Source organism: Furipterus horrens, unplaced genomic scaffold (genome assembly GCF_987537825.1).
Source record: "Furipterus horrens unplaced genomic scaffold, mFurHor1.1.pri manual_scaffold_16, whole genome shotgun sequence".
Lineage (NCBI taxonomy): Eukaryota > Metazoa > Chordata > Mammalia > Chiroptera > Furipteridae > Furipterus > Furipterus horrens.
In genome coordinates this window covers 1,497,147-1,520,243 of record NW_028327186.1, presented here as the reverse complement: position 1 = coordinate 1,520,243, position 23,097 = coordinate 1,497,147, and the positions used below count along the sequence as shown (strand labels likewise).

The following is a 23,097-nucleotide window of genomic DNA, read 5'->3' as shown; positions in this document are numbered from 1 at the left end:
TCTGAGGCAGTCATTCACAGAGTTTTTATATGTAACATATGCCTATGTTAATGTTCAGCTTCTTGGCATCCTAGGTTGGTACCAGGGCTCAAGTTCGCAGCACCAAGTTCATCGAGAGGAAGCCTTCTGCTCCTCCAGGCAGCGGAAGAGAAGGCACTCGGAGTGCAGTGGGCTGGTCTGAGACGAGCCCCATGCCACACTCCCCTCAGAAATGGCACTCTCCCTTTGAGACTGCGCTGGTACCTAATGAGTTGCGTTCCTCCCCCAAGTTTGTATGCGACAGTCCTGACCCCCAGCACCTCAGAATGAGGCCCTACTCACAGATGGGGTCTTGACAGAGGTGATTAAGTAAAATGAGGTCATTAGGGCGGCCCTGATCCAATACGGCTGGTGTCCTTATAAGAAGCGATCAGGACAGACTCACACAGAGGGACGGCCACGTGAGGACACAGAGAGGATGGCCGTCTACACCCAAGGAGCGAAGCCTCAAAAGAACCTCAGGGCCAAGGCGCCGAGTCCCTCTGTCTCCGCTGTTACGTGGGAACAATGATGCGGGAAGACTCGGGAGGGGGCCAGGTGCAGTGACCACTGGGTGGGTTGGCTGGTGCTATTACCCGTGTGTGTGTGTGGGGGGGGTGTGCCCCGTTATTCTCACCAGGAGGGGAATGAGCTTTCTGAACACTGACACAGAACCCCCACCTGTCTCTGGTTCTAAGTGGTGCCTGTCCCTAGACCTGTTGGCAATGGGTCATTTCCAGGCAGCCTGTCACAAAGACCCCAGCCTCCTGAGGGTGCACAGCGTGCAGGAACATTCACAACAGGCATGGCCCTGGCCGGTGTGGCTCAGTGGGTTGGAGCATCGTCCTGTAACCGAAAGGTTGCAGGTTCGATTCCGGGTCAGGGCACATGCCTAGGTTGCGGGTTCAATCCCTGGTTCAGGTGCGTATGTCTGGGTGTGTGAGGGAGGCAACCAATCGATGTTTCTCTCTCTCTCAAAAAGCAATGAAAAAAAAAAATGTCCCCAGGTAAGGAAAAAAAAAAAAAAAAAAAGAACAGGCATGAATGAAGGCTGCCCTTTTGCGGACACCCCCCCCCCCCCAGGAGCCTCCAATCTTGATGCCTGAAACAGACAAGTTTTCTCAGCTACAAACCCAAGCCCACACCACACTTGTCCCTGCCACCATCGACCCGGACAGACCAACACTCAGGACACTGGAGCAGGTCCCCACGGGCCACAGGGGCGTGACTGGGCCGAGGGGGGGACCGTCCCTCACAAGGTCTGTCTGTCCTCACAAACTTCCTGCCTGGCGGTCAAGGCTCCAAAGCGCTTGATAAAGGCCGGATGAACAAACCACCTATTTGAAGTTCCGCCCAACACAAATCTAAAGCCATCGTCCTTTGAAGTTGGCTGCCAACATCACCCCTGTGAAAGGGCTCGTTTGCTTAGCCCACGGCAGGTGCGCCTGGTGGAAAGTCAGTCATCACAGGTGAGGGAGAATGATCTTTACTCTTTTTCCTCAAAGACACACGGTCACGAATAGACATTTTTGTTTGGGTAAGTCTTGTGTGCACGTACGTGACAAAGATTGATGTTTGAGCACTGGCCCGGTTCGTGGCTTATAAAACCCCATCCAGACGTGCCGAAGCGTCTGCTCTCTGGAACTCTCTGGAACCCAAGGGAAGGCCTGTCCTCACTGGCAATGACTCACTCTGACAGGCAGACCACAGAAAACGACTGCTGAAAACCAACACACAAAACAAGCTGGCTCCCAGGCTGATCTCCGTGCGGTGGAAACTCCCATGGGGCCCGTTAAGTCACTTCCTCTGCCCCTTTTACAACATTGAGTTATTCATCAGCAATGGTGGAAAAGCCCTGAACTTATTACAAGTTTTTTTTTTAGTCCTCACCCAAGGATATGTTTACTGATTTGAGAGAGCGAGAGAGAGAGAAACATCAATCTGTTGCCTCCCGTACGTGCCCTGACTGGGAATCGAACCCTCCACCTTTTGGTGCACAGGATGATGCTCCGATTAACTGAGCTACCCGGCCAGGGCTCAATATAGTTTTAACCTAATTTGGGGTTATAATTTCGAATTGCCAGGATAACTATGGAAGTAAAGAATCCACATCCGTCCAGACGGGTAGGAGCGGCGCAGATGCAGAACGGGCTGGTCCCTCACCGACGAGTGGTGGATAAAAACTGGCAGGGATATCTCAGGAGCGAGGAGTCCCAGCGCCACACCAGGCCCACCCAGCCCAGAGTTCCAGCGCCAGGAAGATAAGTCCCCACAGCTTCTGGCTGCAAAAACCAGTGGGACTGAGTCGGTGGAAGAAACTGCCGGAGCTCCAAGCCGTTCCCCTTAGAGAACCGCACACAGACTCACCTGCTCAGAGTCGCTCCCTCTGGGCTTTGGCACCGGGGTAGCAGCTTGAAAGGCGCCAGTGGCGTACGGGGAGGGACTGAAGTGTCTGGTGTCAAGGTGAGCAGAAGTCATTGTCCCTTTTCTAAAACCTCCCCCAGAGAGCCGGCAAGCTGGTGCCATACCTGAGACCCCACCAACCTGGCTAGCACGATGGACCCGCCCCACCAACTTCCGGGCCCGCCCATGCTGCGTTTCCATATGAGTGGCTGGTCTTGGCTCCTGCTCCCCAACTTCCTAAATCCTCTCGAACCAGCAACAGCTGGCCCCAATGAGCCCCAGCGGGTAAATCCCTCCCATCGATCTGCCAACAGCAACCAAGGCTCAACTACAAGAGGAAGGTGTACTCAGCCCACGTGAAGGATGCACCTCGAGTACCCAGCTTGGGTGAAAGGGGAGGCTGTGCCACTGGGCCCTACAGGACACCTACTACATTAGGCCATGCTACCAAGACAGGAGTCAAAGCAGCTCTACCCAATACTCAGAAACAAACACAGGGAGGCTGCCAAATTGAGGAGGCAAAGAAACACGACCAAATGAAAGAACAGAACAAAACCCCAGAAAAAGAACTAAATGAAACAGAGAGAGCCAACCTATCGGATGCAGAGTTCAAAACACTGGTGGTCAGGGTGCTCAGAGAAATGGTTGAGAACGGCCACAAAATAAAGGAAGAAATAAAGGGTATACAAAGTGAAACGAAGAAAAATATACAGGAACCAACAGTAATGGGAATGAAGCTGGGATTCAAGTCAGTGATTTGGAACAAAAGGAAGAAATAAACATTCACTTGGAACACAAAGGAGGAACAAGAATTGAAACAAATGAGGAGAGGATTAGAAACCTCTGAGACATCTCCAAAAGTGCCAACATCTGAATCACAGGGATGGCCAGAAGGAGAAGAGGAAGAGCAAGAAATTGAAAACTTAGGTGAGAGAATAATGAAAGAAAACTTCCCTAATCTGGCAAAGGAAATAGACACACAAGTCCAGGAAGCACAGAGAGTCCCAAACAAGATGGACCCAAAAAGGACCACACCAAGACACATCATAATTAAAATGCCAAAGGTTCAAGATAAAGAGAGAATCTTAAAAGCAACGAGAGAAAAGTAGAGGGTTACCTGTAAAGGAGTTCCCGTAAGAGTATCGGCTGATTTCTCAAAAGATACTTTGCAGGCAAGAAGGGACTGGCAAGTAGTATTCAATGTGATGAAAAGCAAGGACCCACAACCAGGATTACTCTATCCAGCAAAGCTATCATTTAGAATGGAAGGGCAGGTAAAGTGCTTCCCAGACAAGGTAAAGCTAAAGGAGCTCATCATCACCGAGCCATTGTTATATGAAATGTTAAAGGGACTTATTTAAGAAAAAGAAGAGGATCAACTATGAATACTAAAATGACAACAAACTCACAACTATCAACAACTGAATCTAAAAACTAAAAACTAAAACAAAGCAAACAACCAGACCAGGAACAGAATCATAGGCATGGGGATCATTTGGAGGGTTATCAGCTGGGTAGGGGGAGGGACAAATAGTGCAGAGATTAAGAAGCATCATTGATAGGCACTGGTAAATTCCTGCTACACACACAGCCACAGAGCCTCAAGCCCTTTGCAATTTGGGATGCACTTCAACTACCTTTAGGAAACCTGGAAGCTGATTAAATTTTTCTACAATGAAAATACAAAGGGAAAAATAGCATTTCACACTGTGTACCACCACAAATAGGAAACAAAATCTCTTATTACTTTAGTTCTCTTTCTCTTAGAAAAAAAAAAACAAAAAAACACCACTTTTGACCACACTGAATACGGCAAGTTAAATGTACACAAAGAATTTTCAAGTCTCCATATACTGTAATGAAATCTTGTTGGATAAATACTTCAATTTAGCCTGATATCATGAAGTTCACAGCATTTAGCGGATTTCAGAAGGACCGCAGCACTTAATTGCTATTCCACAACTTCAAGGAAAAGAATCCGTGGCAAAGCCAATGGGGTTAGGAAGAAAAAAGATCGTATTATATAACCGAGTTTACATACTCTGTGAAGTAAACACAGTTGATATTATAACACGTGGGAAGTCTCAGAGGATTCCATTCCCTACCTAATCATATTCCCCAAGTGACCACACTCGCTGAAATTAAAATTTTTTCCCTAAATATAGTTAGTGTTCGCGGAGTCATTTTCTTTCTCAAAGTCTTTCCTGCTACGTGTTCAATAACCCCCAACAAAAGGATGCGCTCGTTAAATCTGACAATGAAAATGTCCCACCGTATAAATTATGAATTTAGTGACTCACCCTCCATAACGGAAAAGAAAATCATGATATTTCTGTAAAAGCCTGAGACTGACCGCTCCAATGAACAGACCAGCACAGCTGCCTTTGTTTTCCCCTCGGATGATAAATGTTTTCCTCCTTCAATTCCACAGCAGCGAAGGCAGCTAATTTAATTAAGGAGTAACAACCTGAACAGCTTAAAGGAAAAGAAGTTATCTTGCAGACTGGACTTTTTTGCCGTTCTTGTGGTAGAGATTATTTCAGGAGGCTGGGTAGGTAGATACCAACAAAAAATGATTTTCCTTCAACATAGTTGAAATTTTAAAGTTGTTTTTCTAAGCTCCTTGAATTCTGTCAAGTAACTTGGTGGAGGACCGCTTCTCCCTGGTCAAGGACACTGTGCTTTGTCACTGCCCCAGAGTGCCTGGTGACTGAGAACGTTGATGGGAATGGAGTCAAACGTCTGTGCAGCCCTGGCTGGAGAGGCTCAGTGGGCTGGGCCTCGTCCAGCGAAGTGGAAGGTCATGGGTTCCGCAAAGCGGAAGGTCATGGGTTCAATCCCCAGTCAGGGCACATGCCTGGATTGCTGTTTTGATTCCCAGTTGGGCGCGTACTGTTTCTCTCTCAATGTTTCTCTCCCTGTCATTCTCCCTCCCTCCTCCTCCCCCCTCTCTAAAGTCAGTAAAATATTTTTTTAAACGTCTGCATAAAGATCGCATACTTTTGTTGGAGGACATCTGGCTACATCTTTGAGAATAAGGCTTCTCAGACTCCTCCCGGCCCAGGCCCGTTTCCACACTAGTCTTGTTAGAGAAGACAAATGCCTTAAGGTTGGGGCAGTTCTAAAAGTTATTACTAAATGCTATTCTTGCTAAATGTTAAAATGGAGCACACTAGTTTGCAGACCAGCTCTGAACAGGATGAGCTTGACAGGAATTCAAGGAATAAGTGTGGCCAACTGCAAAGAAGAGTTCAACTTACAGTTGACCAAACAGTGTCTATAAGCTGCAGCTAAGCCTTCCTTTGCCTGGAGTGAGCGCTTTGGGTAGGAATCCCTTCTCCTTTCATTGCTGCAAGTAAGCAAAACCACCTTGGGATAAGCCCATCTTGTTTTGTTGTTGTTGTGAAGATTTTATTTATTTTTAGAGAGAGGGGCAGGGAGGGAGAAATAGAGGGAGAGAAACATCAACGTGTGGTTGCCTCTCACACACCCCCAACTGGGGACCCAGCCCGCAACCCAGGCACGTGCCCTGACTGGGAATCGAACTTGCGACCTTTTGGTTCACAGGCCGGTGCTCAATCCACTGAGCCACACCAGCCAGGGCTGCATTTTGTTTTTGAAGAACGCACTGCCAGCTGCAAGCCCTATGAGTTTGGTGACAGCCTCATCCTTCTTCCTCAGCAGGAGCATTCAGCAGGCACACATGCACCGGCGCGTGCACACGCCCACACAGCCTGGGAACAGCTGTCTTTGGCAGCCCGTGGTTTGAGCTCCTCCTGCAAACCTCACCGTGGAGGAGCAGATGGCCCCGTGGGTGTAGCTGGGGTGTGGGCACTAGTTGCCCAGGTCCATCCAAGAGATAAACTGGAGGGACTCTTTTTTTTTAATTTATTTATTAATTTTTAGAGAGAGAGGAAAGAAGAGAGAGACAGACAGACAGACATCAATTTGTTGTTTCACTTATTGATGCATTCATGGGTTGCTTCTTGTATATGTCCTGACTAGGGATCGAACCTGCAACCTTGGTGTATCAGGACAACTGAGCTACCCGGCCAAGGCCTGGAGGGTCATTTTTGGTCAATAAATTAACCAACACAGAAGTCACCTTCTCCTGGATGATGACTGACTTTTGGGGACTCAGGTCTGGACTCCGGCCCTTCCCAGGGAGTGTGCCTGCCCACCCCCATCTGAAATACCAACAGCCACCTGGCATGTCACACCCCTGCTCCTGCTTTATTGTTTAGCCGTCAGCACCTATCACTCATCCACCTTCTGCCACACTTATTTACCCAGGCTGTAGAAATCCCACTGGGGACCCTAAGGTGCTTGCCGGTTTGGATCAATGCAGTGCCCAGACCTGCGTTTGAAGCACAGCAGATATTCAACAAATATTGGTTGAAAGAATGAAAAAAAAAAAATCACCAATAGGAGTCTCTGAAAAAAATGATTTTTCAGTCAAATTAGCCACCTAGGGAGCTCCTAATACTGCAGAAATGACTGTGCAGATGTTCCAGATGAACTGGAAACTTCTTGACCCACGTAGGGGCTGAACCTGCGCAAGGCTGCAGGTCTGAGCAGATGCCCAGTGAGACAGGGGAGAACCTGATGCTGGAGGACCCCGCCCCCCACACACACCCAAGCCACCTGAGGAGGTGACAGAACCCAGAACTTTAAATTTTTTAAAATCCTCAATCGAAGATATATTTACTGATTTTTTTTTTTTTTTTAGAGGGAAGGGAAGGAGGGGTGGGGGGAGACACAGAGAGAGAGAGAGAGAGATCAACGTGAGAAACATTGACCGGTTGCCTCCTGTACACGCCCCGACCAGGGATCGAACCCACAACCTTTCGGTGCATGGACAGCACTCCAATCAACTGAGCCACCTGGCTGGGGCTGGGGCTGACTTTTATAACAAGCTTATTTTTATTTATTTGTTTGTTTATTTATTTTATTTTTAGAGAGAGGGGAAAGGAGAAAGAGAGGGAGAGAAACATCACTGTGTGGTTGCCTCTCACTCGTGCCCCCGACTGGGGACCTGACGTGCAACCGAGTCATGTGTCCTGACTGGGAATCGAACCAGCGACACTTGGCTCGCGGGCCGACGCTCAATCCACTGAGCCACAGCAGCCAGGGCTTATATCAAGCTTATTTTAAAGTCTCAATACCTGTTTCTTTGCCAGAGACCAGAGGGCTGGGTGGTTTACGTTCCTGGGGCCATTGGTCCTGGGCTTGGATTTGGGGGTCTGGACAGGCCGCACGTGCCGCCTTCCTGCTTCTAGCCCCTCAGTTCTGTACAGTTTGCCCAACGCTCTTCATTAACTAAAATCCTATTTCTGCCTCTGAGACACCTTCTGGCCTGTGTCCCGGCCACAAATATGTTGCACCCAAACCCTCCCCGCCCTAGCCTTCGGAGTGCAGCTCCACCCCTCCTTTGGAAGCCTCCCTGACCTCCCGGGCCACAGCCTCTGCCTTCGCCTCCTTCCCTAAGCAAACAGGCCCCTCCGAAAGGACGCCTGGAAAAGAGGGCGGAAGGAGAAGTTATGCTGCGTCCTGTCAGCAGAGGGCGCGAGAGGGACGCGGCAGGAGGACGGGGCCGGCCTGCCCGGGGAGGGGTGTCTGGATTTATTCTGCACTGCCTGGCCCCTCCAGGTTTGTCCAGGACAAAGACACAAGGGCCGGTTTTCTCAAGGCCCTGACGATTCCCAAGCTCCCCCGCCTGGCACCTCCCTGAGGGTGGCCCCCCTGCACCCCCAGGGGCCACTTCTGGTGGGCACAGCCCCTGCAGCTTCTCTGCCATCCCATGGGCATGGACTCAGCCTGGGGGGGGGGGGAGCAGGCTGTACCCTTGGGGCTAGCTCAGCCCACTTTACTTCTTGCTTCCCAACCACCCCCACCAGAGTTCTTTACATCCGGCTTGCCCTGGACACGTCATGGGTGGTCTCTCGTCCTCGCCTGACGCTGATGGATACACCCAGTACAAATCGAGTCTAAGTCCCCCTAGGAGCCGCCACTCCCACGAGCCTGCGTCCTGGTGGCCACACGGGCTCTGCATGTGACGGGGCAGCTCTGCCCCTGCCTGGACGCCAGCCGAGGACTGATATCCTAGTGACGCTGCAACACCGCGGGCAGAACCCTGGTTTCCAATTGCTGGGCTTTTGGAAGCCGGAGACCTCCTATCTTTATTTCCCCTGGAGTGGTTCATATATTTAATATATGAATAAATAATAATAAATTTCAGAATAATAATATATAAAGGGGTAGTACAGAAATGTCTTCAGACATTTAGGGAAAGAGGAAAAAAAACAGAAAGTGGAAAAATATATCAAAACCAAGTACTAGAATGTGCGTGCGTACTGAAGGAGTGGGGTGCTGATAATAGATATTTTAAAAAATCAGAATTGCTGTGGATGTTCATTTAGGCCATTTTGACTAAATGCAGCTCCGCTCCACTTACTTCCTAATGCAGTCACGGCACAGAGGACGGTAGTCATGGGATGGGTCTCTCTGCGGCTACCCGTGAATTTTTAACATTCAACTTACAAATAGCGTCTGTCTAAAAGCACCGTTGGGCTCTGAAGAGCTCCTGTCGTTTGGGGGGCTGGGGTGAGCGGGGGAGGCTTTTAGATCAATATCACCGGGTTCAGCTGCTGATAAAAATGAGAAGATAGGAAACAAGGACTTATTCTTGAGTTGACCAGGGAGACCAGACCCCTGGGGGCTTTCCCTGACCCCTCACGCCCTTGGGTCTCCAGTTCTGACATGCCCCCTGACCAGCCATGGGATCGGGAGTGGCACGGGTGCTAGCTCCCTTGCACGGTTTATGTTACACACGCTGGCCGCTCCTCTCAGAGGGTAACGTCCAAGCCTGCACCTTTCTGCTGCCTACACCCCCTGTTCTGAGATCATGAGAATTGAGGGGTGACTGTCTCCCCTTGCCGGTTCCATTTAGTCTGCACATCGATCTGTGTCCCAGAGAGGAGCTAGGGACGGGGTTCTGGGAGACGCAGGGTGACACCGGGGAGGGAGGCCGACCTCAGGAGAACACACGACTCGCAGGCCCAGAGGGCGGGGAGGGCAGCACATAGTGGGTCCACGTTCATTACCAGACCCCGGAGCACCAGCAGCGCGCCTGCACGTAGGCTTGAGGGTCCCTAACCAACACGTTCACCAGCTTCCCTCATGTGGGATGAGAATGCCCCGTTGAAAAACCGCACTTTTAATTTATTGCATGATTTGCCTCATTCCAAGAAAGATTTGAGGAAGCTCATGAGCATAGACTTAGCACAAAGGAGGTTAAAATGAGGAAATTGTGGTGGAAGCGAGTGGGGCAGGAGCACAAGCCAGATGCTGGCGCAGAGTCCACGCACATGGCCGGAGGCAGATGAGTGACAGCTCAGAAATTCCCACAGGCCAAGGCTAGGGGGGAGCCCCATGGGAGGGACACGCTGGCTGTCACGGACTGAGGGTAAGGTGCACAGACGCTCGTGATCGGGAGGCAGGGATGCCAGCCCCCAACACTCCTGCCTCATGGACCCCCGCCCCAAATGCCAGGAGTGTCCCGGTGACGTCCCAAACAAGCCACTGCTGCAGAGACACCTGCCGTCCTGACTCCAAGGCCTGGCTCCCCTGTGGGAGCTCCGGGAGAGGCTCAATGGCAGAGGGGGCACACCCCCAATGGGTGGCACTGCCTGACACACAGTGGGTGACACTGGAAGACCATCCTTCCTGAACCACAAAAGCCCACGACCTTGGGTTGGGTATTTGTTATTTTTTAAATCCTCTCCAAGAGATGTCTTTTTCTTTTCTTTAATTGATTTTAGAGCAAGAGGAAGGGGGAGAAAGAGAGAGAGGACCATCCATGTGAGAGACAATATTGCCAGCTGCCTCCAGTATGTGCCCTGACCAGGGATCGAACCTGCAGGCCAGCGATGCACCCTGACCCTGGGGCACCTCTTAAGCTTCCTTCAGTGCAGGCTGATGGTAATATCCATGGAGACAGGACAGAGTGGGGGTTGGGGGTATCGGCTGACGACCATCCCACGTCCCTCCCAGACGCTTTCCAAACCCCGAGGGCCATGCTACTGGAGTTTGCTTCCCTGCACCCTGCACACCACCCCTGAGTGGGGTGGTGATGGAGCATGGATAGGTGGTTAGAAACCCTGACAAGGCTTGAATTTCCGGCCCCGGGGTGGTGGGTGAGTGCAGGTACTCAGAGCTCACTTCCCTTCCTAACCTCGCTCTACAGGCTGTGCACTCGGGAGCCACGGCTGACGCTCCTCTGTCGCAAAACTCAGGGATGCTGCGCCCAGAAACGCTCTGGAGGAGCCACGTGCTAGGAACAGGCTGTTCCCCGAGCAACAGCCGGGTCAGCCGGTCAGAGTGTTCCTTGTAACTTCAAAGGGACCCCAAACACTGGTCTGAGAAACTCCGAAGTGGACAGTGGAAATTGGAATCATAAAAACCGAGTCCTGCCCCTGGCTGGGTGGCTCAATTGGCGGGAGCATCATCCTGTACAGCAAAAGGTCACATCATGGGTTCGATTCCTGGTCAGGGCATGTACCTAGGTTGCTGGGTTCGAGCCCCGGTCAGGGCGTGTATGGGAGGCAACTAACTGATCCATGTTTCTGTCTCACATGGATGTTTTTTTCTCAATCCCTTCCTCTCTCTCTGAAATCAATTTTTTTAAAAAATACCCTTGGGTGAAGATTTATAAAAACAAAACAAAACAAAGTCCTGTTCCCCTTAGCTGCAGACTGGTCAGGGGTCCTCTCTGACCCTCGGTCCCACCTTCGTTCCCCCAGGAGAAGCAGCTTGGCCTGATGGAGGGGATACAGCTGCTCTGAGGCCCTGAGGGCCAGCATGTGGCCTTGGTGTCTGGGAGGCCCTGGGGACCCCGGGTCACTTACGAGCTCCGAGAACCCACGGACCACCTGCCGCCGCTTCAGGTTGGTCTCTCCGTCCAGGTTGGCGGTCTCGATGTGGCACAGCCCGTCGGGGTCGCTGGAGGACAGCAACAGAATGTCCGCAGGGATGATCTCGTTGCAGCGGAGACGCACGAAGTCCCCCACACGGATGTCTTTCCAGAATCGGTTCACGTACTGCTTTTCTTCCCTGGGGAGGAGACTGCTGTTAACAAGACCGGCAGGAAGTAGAGCGGCCGAGTCCAGGCACATGGAACTTACTGAACAATTCTGCCTACTTCCTAGTGTGAGAAACGCTCACAATGAAACACCGGGACACAGGACTTGAGCAGCAAAGTGAGGCGTTTACTCACGAGTCTGCAGAGTAGGGCGCACAGCCAGCCGGGGGCACACGTGCATGAAGTAGACAAAGAAAACTGGTTTTATACTAATGCGATTAGCTTCCCCTCCCTAATGCGATTAACTCCCCCTCCCCTCCCCTTCTCCCCTGTTTCTCCATTACTGGTTAATCCGGGTTCGCAATCTGACGCGATTAACTACTTAACTCAGGATGTGATTAACTAAGGGTAATCTAGTCATAGGTCTACAGTAGTCCCTCGCTATATCGTGGTTCACTTATTGTGGCCTCACTGTATTGCGGGATTTTTAAAATATTATACTTAATTATTTATTGCGGATTTTCCGCTATATCGCAGGATTTTGCCGTACTGTATTTGTATGTTGTTAAAGTTACGTGGGTTTAAGAGTGTAGAATAAATGTAAGGTTCCTACTTCGTGGGGGGCTCTGGAATGTAATATCCACGATAAGTGAGGGAATACTGTATCTCCAACTTGTTTGCAAAGTTATCTAGCTACATCTTCCCATTTCTCTGTGTTTGGTGATGGCGATCTTCCTCCTTTTGATCCCAGAGATACGTGTGAGGAGCGGCGGAATGTCATTTCCTCGCCCCTTTTCCATGATGTGTCTGTCCATTATCTCCTGCTGGTTTGAGAGTCCCTGGCTTCTTTGTCCCTTACACTAACTAGTATGTGGAACAATTCCGTAACAGAAAGCGTTTTAAAAAGAACATTCACAAAGGCCACCTATAGTAGGACCCCATTTATATGAAATACCCAGAATAGGCAAATCCATGCAGCACAAGGTTGATTTATTAGTTGCCAGGGGAAAGGGGGAGGGGAAATGAGGATAAATTGTTTACGGGGTACATGTTTCTGTTTGGGGTGACTAAAATATCTGGAGTTGCTTTGGCCAGGTAGCTCGGTTGCTTAGAGCACTGGCCTGATGGGCTGAGGTTGTGGGTTCGATCCCCAGTCAGGGCACATACAAGAAGCAACCAATGAGTGCATTGGTTGGAATAACAAACAAATCAGTATTTTTTTTCTTTCTCTCTTCCCCTCTAAAAATTAATAAATAAAATTTAAAACATCCTCTGGGTGATATTGTTGAGGGAAAAAAATGCAATGAAACACATTTCATATCACCTTTTTACTGGTCTCAACTCCATAAAACAAAGTTCCCACAGAGCCCGAATTCTGGCAGTGAGTTTGGACGTCAGGGACCAAGTTAGCCACATCTAGCGGACTCTGGGGCTTTGCCAGGAAGCATTGAGAGTTTTAGACTTCTATTTATTCCACACTGTGGATTTGAGGGGACCCATGGCAAACTTCTAGAGGCTCCTAACCAGCAGCTGCCCCAGATGCTGAAAGAGAAGTATCCCCTTCCGTTTTAAGCCTCTATTTTCTTGTATTCCCCTAACTCAAGATCCACCAATTATATGCAAAGCATGTATGGTTGCTACAGTCATCAAAGGTAAATTAGATGTAACACCGTTCTCAAAAATCAATACAAGGCAAGACCAAACAAACCACTAGGTAGCACCCCGTTGGGGCTGCAGAATCAAATGCCCCGTGAGCACAAAAATATTCTTCCTGGGCCAACGCAACATGCCCCTCAAGGCCAGGTATCTGGTGAGGGTGCTCTCCAGCTGGGACAAGGTCCCGGCAAGGTCACCTGGTGCTGAGATAAGGCGCCATCCTATGTCTTTCCAGTGGACAGGTAGCCTTGATGTCTGATGGATGAAACCATGCTCACCCATTTTTCTAAAGGGCAGACCTTGACTTTATAATATTGCAAAAGCGGTTCCTTTGTCTTTCTTATTGTGATCCTTGGTTGGGTTCCCACAGAAAACAGTACAAAGTTTTCAGAAGTGAAGTCACTGTTTGTCACGGAGGAGGGCAGTGGGCACTCTGAGCTGGACAGGCTTTGGTGTGATGGGAGTTGCCGGGTGACCGATGGACCCAGACTGGTCTGAGGACAGGCAGAGGGAGGTGATGATGGGGACAAAAGGGAGGCTCATGGCGCTGTCTGTGTTTAGTTTATCTTAACCATATGCCACTGATGGAACTCATAGAAAATAGGGTCTGCCTGTAATGTTGCAACATTACCTCACCTGTCCCTTCAGAGCACATTTAAAAATAGATTTTATTTAATTTTAGAGAGAGGGGAAGGGAGGGGAAGAGAGAGGGAGAGAAATATCATTGACTGGTTGCCTCTCCTATGATCCCCGACTGGAGTTCGAACCCACAACCCAGACAAGTGTCCTGACTGGGAATCGAACTGGCGACCTTACGCTCTGTGGGACGACACCCAACCCACGGAGCCACGCTAGTCAGGGCCAGAGCACATTTTAAAAATTAACTTTGGTGGAGGCCCCGGAGCCCCAGAGGAGACCCATCCACAGCCCCAGCTGTGCCTGAGACACATGGGTTGTGTTATTTGTTGTCAAGGTTTGAAATGGTCTCAGTCCTCAGTGCTATGGGCTGTTCATAGAAATGTTAGGAAGGAGCACTGTTTAGTTTGCCCGCATGATAGTCCTTCCAGCACAGGTGCCCCCCGCAAGTGGTGGCTGATTCTGAGATGGCCCCCTGGTGCCACGCCCCTGCCAGCCCTGAGTGAGGCGGGGGCTGTGCACGGTGGGGGTCACTCCTGCAGAGTGATGAACGTGACCAATCAGCACGCTAGGAGCTAATGAGAAGGGAGACCACCGGGTGGGCCTGACAGAGCTACAGCAGCCCCATAAATCGGGGCCTCGGGACAGGGGCAGGAAGTCACACCCTGGAAGCGTCCTAGGGCAATGGAGGGGCCACCGGGCCAGGGTCAGGAACTGAGAGCAGCCTCTGGCCTTCAGCCAGCAAGGCTACAGAGTCTCATTCCGACCACCACTGGAGCTGAATGCCCCCAAGAACTTGAAGGAGCTGGAAGAAGATTGAGGCTCCGACAAGACCACAGCCCCGGCCACACCTCAAGGGCAGCCAGCCTGGTGAGGCCTGGGCAGACCAGCCAACTCTGCCTGGACTCCTGGCCCCTGGGAACAGGAGACTACGTCTATGCTGTTTTTAGCTGCTGAGTTTGTAGTAATTTATGACAGAGCGATAGAAGACTAACACACGGCATTTCCAGTTTCTGCACAGAAGCAGGAGCTGCATGCCTCTCCCTTCCAGGCAGCTCCGTCTCCCATAGTGTGAAGCAAGCAAAGTCCCACGGCTCTTGGGTTTATAACACGCATACTTGGGGTAAACTGCATCACCAGAAAAGAATGCAGAACGAGACATGTTTTTTTTCCTCCCCACAAAGTGGGAAGCCCATTGGAGGGTCTGAATAATGCACTAAAACACGAGGAAGAGAGTGTTCATTCTGGAAATAGGGACTGTCACAAATATTGCAAGTAGCGTCCACAGTTTCTCCACAAAAATGACCCCTGCTCAGGGTCTGGGAGGGTCTAGACCCCAAACGCTGGTCCTAGAGTTCAAAGGTCACTGGTGGAAAAGCTTAGGCATCAGACCTGGGTTATGGGAGTCAGGCCTGGTGTTAGCAAGCCCCCCCCAGTCGCTGCTGGTGTCAGGGGCTGCCTGGCCCCCCATAAACCTGCTGCCCCTCCTGGTGCCAGTGACTGCCTACGTCCTTCAAAGTGTCCCCACCTGCAGACAGGAACTCAGCAGCCTCTGTTCCCAGCATCAGCCCCGCTCCCCCATCCGAGCCACCTGCAGAACGCCCCTTCCACTCCCCCGGCCCCTGGCTGCCCCAGACCCAGGCCACCGTCAGGAGGTGACAACTGCCCAGCCGCCGACCTGCTGGCTGTACAGGGGGCAGCGCAGCCCACCCGGTGCCAATTCCGCGTCCCAGTCTCAGGGCGCCTTACACACGCGCTCCACCCCGACCCTCGCCGCTGGTGTCTGCCCCGACCCCAGCCCACTGCATCGCTTACTCGGTAACCGCCTTGTTCAGCATCTGGGTGCTGGCCTCCTCTGCCTCCACCGACCCCCCCAAAACCTAATAGAAAAAGTTTGACATTTCTAACACAGGGGAGGAAAATATCCTCCAAAATTCGAAGGTCTTTTCTTAGGCCAATGGGAAGCTTCTATGATCAACTTTCCTTTTCTGGGAAAACCTGTTACCAGCATTTTATAAGTAGGCTAAGCCTTGAAGTTCTCATCGGAGTCTTTTTTTTTTTTTTTTTTGTCCAAAACAGCACAGTCCAGGGGAGCAAGAAAAAGGACATATCAGGGTGATGGGGGACAAATCTTATTGAAAGACAAGCTATAAACAGAATTTTAACATCCCTTAACTTAATCATTTGTGGTCCCTTGTTTAGGCTGAGTTGAACTAGTTACTTTACTAGTTATGTTTTTAAGGTTATTAAGCAAATCATTTCGTAAGAGGGGCTAGCTGATTTAGGGAATTTACAGGACTTAACGCTAAGTAGTTGAAAAGCCCAGAGTTCTCTGTCACTTTGATGTAGCTCTCCATGGGAAGGCAGGGTTTAAGGACACCTGCTCAGAGAGGTTTTAATTTCTCCATCTGGCAGGAAGCAGCAGTGACAGCTGGGCACCGACTGAGAGATGAAGGGGGGCGTGGGGGGGGCAGCTGGGCGGGGCCAGACACGGGGCGGGGCCTCAGGCAGGGCCCAGCGTGGGGCACAGCACAAGGCAGGGCATAGGGGCCCCTGGGTGGTGAGGAGCCAGCAGGGTGCGCAGGGCATAGGGCACACAGTGGGACAGGGGGCGGGGCCCAGAGATGAGCCACCCCCAGGGCCCCATGGTGTCTCACGCACCTCCTGCCTCTAGCCTCTCCCTTCACCCTTCTGCTTCCAAGTGAATACATCTGGAAAAACATCCCTGGGTTGTGGGCACGACCCCTGTATTTTCACTTCCTTTTTTGAAACTGCAACTTTCCGTGATCCGAAACCCACACCCGAAAACGCCCACCCATGAAGGTCAACGGTCACCTTTCCAAACATGCCTGGTAGTGCCTCCTCCCCTCTGGACCCGTTCATCACTCAAGCCCACTTCCTGTCCAGCTCCGGTGACAGCGCAGTCATTTGAAAGACAGGAATGTTTTCCAGAAGACGGCCTCCTGTACACGGTTTGCCACCCGCGGGAGGTCTGGCCACCACGTCCCTGTCAGTACTGAGCCGTCATCACCATCTTAGTAACAACAGCAGAGCAGAAGTGCCGTTGCTCCGGACGCCGCTCAGCGTGGACCAGCCGGTGCAGGGCGGCTGACCTCCGTTACGCCAGTGGACCCTCAGCCACTGCCCACACCACAGTCCCCTTTGCGGGTGGGAAACTGACAGAGAGCCTGCTCAGGCCCAAGTCACACACCACAAAGTGCCCAGGAAGGGCCAGATCTGCCTGACTCCGTTCCACGAAGCTGGTTTTGAAAGCGCAGCTGATCTGCAGGCCTCGAGGAGGTCCATGTGGCAAATTCTAAGCCAAAAACGCTTCATTGTTTCCCTTTGAAATCATGCACACCCCCCAGACCACTGTGGTCTGAGAATAAAATACCGCTCGGCTGGAAAAGGGCGGGCAGGCAGGCAGTGCCAGACCCAGGCAGTGTTTGACACAGAAACAGAACCACCAATTTCAGTCCGTCTGCCAAAACGCCTGCCTACGTGCAAACGACAGGGGCCATGTCCAAGGTCAGAAGTAATCCAGTCGTGGTTTTTGCTACAAACTGGGAAGTGGGCCCTAAACCAGCGGTCAGCTCGGTGAGGGGACCCCCGCGGCTGGGACTCTGGGCTGCTGCCACAGTGTGACACCACTTGCTTCAGGCCTCAGGCCCTCGGGACTCCCTCAGGGGTTGAAGGGCGGCTAGTGGGCTGTCACTGGAGCAGTTTCTGCTTATAGTTTTGGGGCGACGTGGTCGCTTTGAAAAATGTTCCCAGCTCGGGCAGGGCACACCTGATACTTCTGGATGCAAAGCTACAGATTAACGGACCTGTTTTCGAACAGGGCAGCTCTGGGCTGCCGGTCCCTTCTGCACAAAGCTGCCCTGCCCTTTCTGGAAAAATCCCTCCCCAAGAAAATATTCACCAACAGCCCTGCTCTGGCTGCTTTCTGTCTTATATATACACAAGATAGCTGAAGGGAGGCACACTCTTTTCCTGTAAATGGTTCAAGGTGGAGGCAGGATCACATGCAAAGTATCTAGAAAGATCCACAGGACACAGTGAAGGAAAAGGGGAGACACGGACGTAACCTAACACGCCAGCCGACTGGGCTGAGACCTCCCAGGGCCCCATCAGACTGAAGAACACCTCTGGCCCACAAAAGGGAGTGAGCACACGCTTTTCTAAGTCAACAGAACTGCCGGGAAACCAGGATGCCATGAGGCAAACCCTCAGTGGGAGGGTCAAATGAGGGAGCCAAGACTCTCGCAGAATGATCAGGAGGGCCAAGGCCTGTTTTTCAGATTGTGGACAAATGAAGGGGGGGGGTGGTTGTCGGGGGTGGGCAGAGAGAGAGCGAGAGCGAGAGCGAGACAGGGAAAATTGTCACGGCACTTGAGAAAGGCCCACTGAAACTCCAAAATGACACCCCCACCTCGCCCCGTAGAATACACACTCATTATACAACGGGCAGAGACCACAGCTTGCAAGCAGGGTTTCTCAACCTTGGCTGTCTCGTATTCCAGGATGTGGAGCAGCATCTCTGGCCCGTACGGGAGACGCCTGCAGCTCCCCGTCCCCGCCCCAACAAGCTCGAACAGCCAAACGTGGCTCCAGCGTTGCCAGATGCCTTGGGGGGGGGGGGCGGGGGCACATCACCCCAGGTTTGGGGGCTGATGCTTTAAAGCACCCATGACAAACACTCCTGAAAACTGAGACTTTTCAAAGCAGATGTGTATGGGGCCAGCTCACGTAGGTGAGAACTCAGCACTGAATCAGAAATGGCAAAACCTGCAGCACGAACTTGACCCAGAAACATTGCACAACATCCAGCCTGTGTCTTCTCGCGATCCCTGAACCAAAACAGCTGTCTTCGCTGACACAGGCTCATGGCTTCTGAAGCCAACTCTGCAAGTCCGAGGCTCCGAAGGAGAGGATAGCGGAGCGATTGTTCTGGGGTGGAGCTTACCAAAGGTTCAGTGCATACAGTGTGTTTTCTAAAAATATTTTCTATTCCCAATGCCTCCTAAAAGCTGCCTGCCCTGGAAGCAATGGCCTGGGGCGTGTGGAAGGCCCACGTGCACGCAGGAGGCCGCACAAATGGGACCCACCCGAAGGCAAGTCCCAAAGGGCTGCACACAGTGCTGGCAGGTGACAGGGCCTCTGGCTCCTCCAGAATGTGGTCCAGGCCCCTCAGCCCACACAGTCCTCTGCTGGGGTCACACAATGACTCAGTACAGTGTGCTCCGCACGCCCAGAGAACAAACATTCCCAGAATTGACTATAATGGCAGGCAACTTAGAAACCTCTTTGTGACTTTTTTTAAATCCTCACCTGAGGATATTTTTTCATTATTTTTAGAGAGAGAAATGTTGATGTGAGAAAGAAACAAGATTGGTTGCCTTCCGCATACACCTGGATCAGGGATCGTATATGCCTGGGCCCGGGATCGAACCTGCAACCTAAGTAAGTGCCTTGCCCAGGAATCAAACCCACAACCTTTCGGTTACAGGACGATGCTCCAGCCAACTGAGCCACACCGGCCAGGAATCTTTGTGACTTTTAACCTAATTTTTTTGGACAAATCCTCTTGACTGCAGTCTTTTCCGATTTTGATGGGACATTTTCAACATTTGTAAGGCAGGGTAAACCCTTTGGGGTGCTTTTAGAGGTTTCAAGGTAATTTCTTACCCATGAATTCGCTCAGTATGAAATTCTCACCGAACAGGCAGAATGTACATTATATGATTCACATGCTTCTAGGTAATGTCTTAAGCCTTGGAGAGGCCCTGCGTTTGTAAGACTTTTTCCTAAGATGCTCTAATTTCTTCATGGTACCTAATAACCCACACACCTGTTTCTGTAAACGATGGCTGCCTCTTTCTTTTAAAAGGTTCCTACCTCCCTGCCAGTCTGGGAGGCAGGACCCAAGACACTTTGCCTTCTGCCTGCGTCTGCCTGGCTCCTGGCCCATGTGACTTGCTCTGGAAATTACCTACCTACTTCCCCCTCATTTCTTCTGTGACCTTGCTTTCTTGAAAACTTAATTTGTGAGAGGTTTTCTATTAAAAATATTAACCCACCCTGGTCTGGGTGTTCAGTGGGTTGGAGCGTCATTCCATGCACCAAAAGGTTGAGGGTTTGATTTCCGGTCAGGGGTCATACGTGAGTTGTGGGTTCAAACCCTGGTCGAGGTGCGTACGGGAGGTGACCGATCAATGTTTCCTTCTGTCCGTCTCCCTCCCTTCCTCTCTCTCAAATCAATAAACAAACAATTTTGTCACATAATAGTTTGAAGTTTTATATAGTTCAATATGTCTGACTTTCCTAGGCCTGGTGAAGAATATTTCCTGAGTCCCCGGACAGTACCTGTCACTTCTTCACTTTTTTTGTGTGAGCAGAGCGCAAAGTTATTTTCTTTTGAAATGTTCGAACTACCTGGTATTCATATCTCTATGGTGCAACCTAAGGGTCTGACGCTGTTTCCTTCGGACCACCAACTGTCATAAAATACCACCAGTGAAATCATTGTTTTCCTGGTGAACTTAAATACCCACTCTAAGATTCCCACAAATAATCAAATAATGTCGTTTATTGGGGGAGAGGGGTATCTATTATTTCCATCAATCACCCTGTCTTTTCTTCTGCTCACACCTTGATGCTGGTTTCATTGCAGAGCATGTTTTTTTAAAAATATCTTTTATTGATTATGCTATTACTGTTGTCCCAGTTTTTCTCCCTTTGCGTCCCTCTGCCTGGTACCCTCCCCCCACTTCCCTCCAGCCATTCCCTCCCTTAGTTCATGTCCATGGGTCAAAAGGTACAGGGATGAAGAAGCATAACTGGTAGGTATAAAATAGACAGGGGGTGTTAAGAACAATATAGGAAATGGAGAAGCCAAGAACTTACATGCAGAGCATGTTTGATCAGCTCCATCGTGCATCTGGGTGCCGAGCGGGGCCTTGGTACAAAGTGACAGGTGCCCCTTGGGGTGGGGGTGGCCCCACTCCGCGGGGCACATGGGACTCACCTACAGTTTCAGCACATCCTTAGGTCCCTTAGCTGGTGTGAAAAGTCCCCCCTTTTTCATCTTGGTCAAAATCTCGTGGCTACATTGGGGCATTATAAATTTTAGGGCTGTTTTACTGAATCCCAAGAGCGCCTCCCAGGCAGAACTGCCCCGCACACACCCGGGTTTTCCTTGGGAAGTTTCTCACCGCCTGGCGCTGGCTTTCATCCTTCAAAAAGATACGGCTGTTTTCTTTTTTAATTAAATGCACTGGGGTGACATCAGTTAATAAGATCATACAGGTGTCACGTGTCCAATTCTATGATGCATCATCTGTATATTGTACTGTGTGTCCATCACGCAAAGTCACACCTCCTTTTGCCCTTCACTCCCCTCACCCCCGCCCCTCTGGTAACCGCCATACCGCTGGCTGTATCTTTGAGTTGTTTTTTTGTTTATTTGTCCGTTTGTCGCTTTCTGTTCTACATTCTTCCTATGAATGAAATTCTACGGCACTAAACTTTTTCTATTTGACTTATTTTGTTTAGCCTAATAGTCTCAAGGTCCATCCATGCTGTCACAAATGTCACTCTTTCATATTTTCTTACGGCTGAGCAGGATTCCATTGCATACGTGCCACATCTTCTTTATCCAGGCCTCAAGCAAAGGACACTAGGGTGGTCCCCATGTCCCCATGACGCTGCGATGAACATAGGGGTGCATATCTTTGTGAGTTGATGTTTTCAAATTTGGGGGGTAGGGACCCAGAAGAGGGGTGGCTGGGTCACACGGTAACTCTATTCTTAATTTTTTGAGGACCCATCACACTGTTTCCCATTTTCCTTCACGAAGCTTCTCATCCTCCTTATAGCATTCCTGGGTGTTGTACAGTTTTTGTTCCCACTGTCCCCGCTTCCTCTTCTGCGTGCTCAGTGCTCCGCAAACAGCTGCAAACACGTCTCCTGCTCCGGGGGGCCCCCAGTCTCCTCGGCAGCTCTGTTTCTCAGGGTGGGTGTTCCCTTTGCTCAAACCACATTCCTCGGCCTGGAGGCCAGGCCCCCTTGGAGGAAATGGCTCCTGTTCTTGGTTAGCATGTGGGAGCTCTGCTCTGCGGAAGGTGAAGAGCAGGGAGCGCGGAGCTTCACCCATCCGTCCGTGTCTGGCAGCCTCTGCCAGCGTCAGGGGTAAGCAAAACCCACCGCAGGACCAGCGTCGGGTCACCTCTGCAGGCACCCACAGCCACCTCCCGCAGCGCCGGCCCAAGGACCACCACAGGCCCAGGTTGATTTCCCAGATGTTCTGCTTTGTGATGCGGCTCACCCTGCACCCCCACATGGCTCTCTAATGTCATCTCCAAGTGCCTGTGACCCCTGCGGGCCCCAGATGAAACTCAAGGCTTTCTCCAGATGCTTGGAGACCCCAGCGGCAGCCCCTGGCTCAGACATGTGGGGTTGCAGAGGGGAAGGAGTTGCATTCAGATCCCCATTTCCCCAGCCCGCTGCCTCCTCGGAATCAGAGCTGGGAAGGTGAAGCCTTCCCCGAGGACAAGGCCCTTCTCTCTTGTTTTATGCCCCAAGGGGACAGGAGCCAGAAAAGCAGGCCGTTTTCTCACGGGGGTGCGGGTAGGGGGCAGCTGGGATGTCTGCCTGGGGCTCACTGTCTCAGAAGTCGGAGCCCCTGAAAGGGACGGGGTGCCAAAACCTGGATCAAATGAAGCGGTGGTGACTTCTTTTTGCTACGGCTTCTCGGGTGACATACGACAGCCTGGGTGCTCCCGGAGTGGGAGTCCAAACCCACTTTTCTCCCAGGAAGCAGTGACCGCGGCAGGAACCTTGGGAAACTGGTTTCACCCCCTAGTTTTCTGAAAACGATCCACAAGGCTGGAGTCCGGAACAAGCAATGAACCCTGCTCACACAGTGGGACCAGTCTTGCTGACCGTCACCCCACAACGGCCACTGTGGTCAATGTCTCCGTGCTGTGGCGGCGGTGCCATTCCTACTTTAAGACGAAGATCCTGAGGGTCCGAGTGGGTCCAGTTATCCCTGCTCCCAGTTTCAGATGGTGTAGGAAAAAGGCTGAGGCGTGGGAATTGCTAAATCGTAGATGCTCTTGTCTGTAATAATTTAGGGAAATAAATTTTTTTTTTCTTCTTTGGGAAATCAAGCAAGTTACATGTCCTTGTCACCACACAAATATATAAAAGATAGCATGTGAATGCCCCTGGAGGAGCCAGATCAGCTGGGGGTTCAGCTGAGCCCCGGCACAAGGCCTGGAGGCCACATGGGACTGTCACACAGG

At 51.1% G+C, this 23,097-nt stretch overlaps 1 protein-coding gene across 1 annotated transcript in view; it reads right to left on the bottom strand.

The window, feature by feature from the left end:
* ATP10A (ATPase phospholipid transporting 10A (putative)) overlaps nt 1-23,097 on the bottom strand; it is a 98,531-nt gene that overhangs the window by 48,520 nt on the left and 26,914 nt on the right. The window contains exon 2 of the mRNA XM_090263612.1: nt 11,328-11,532. Coding sequence (XP_090119738.1) covers nt 11,328-11,532 — 205 coding nt within the window. The remainder of the gene's footprint in view (nt 1-11,327; nt 11,533-23,097) is intronic.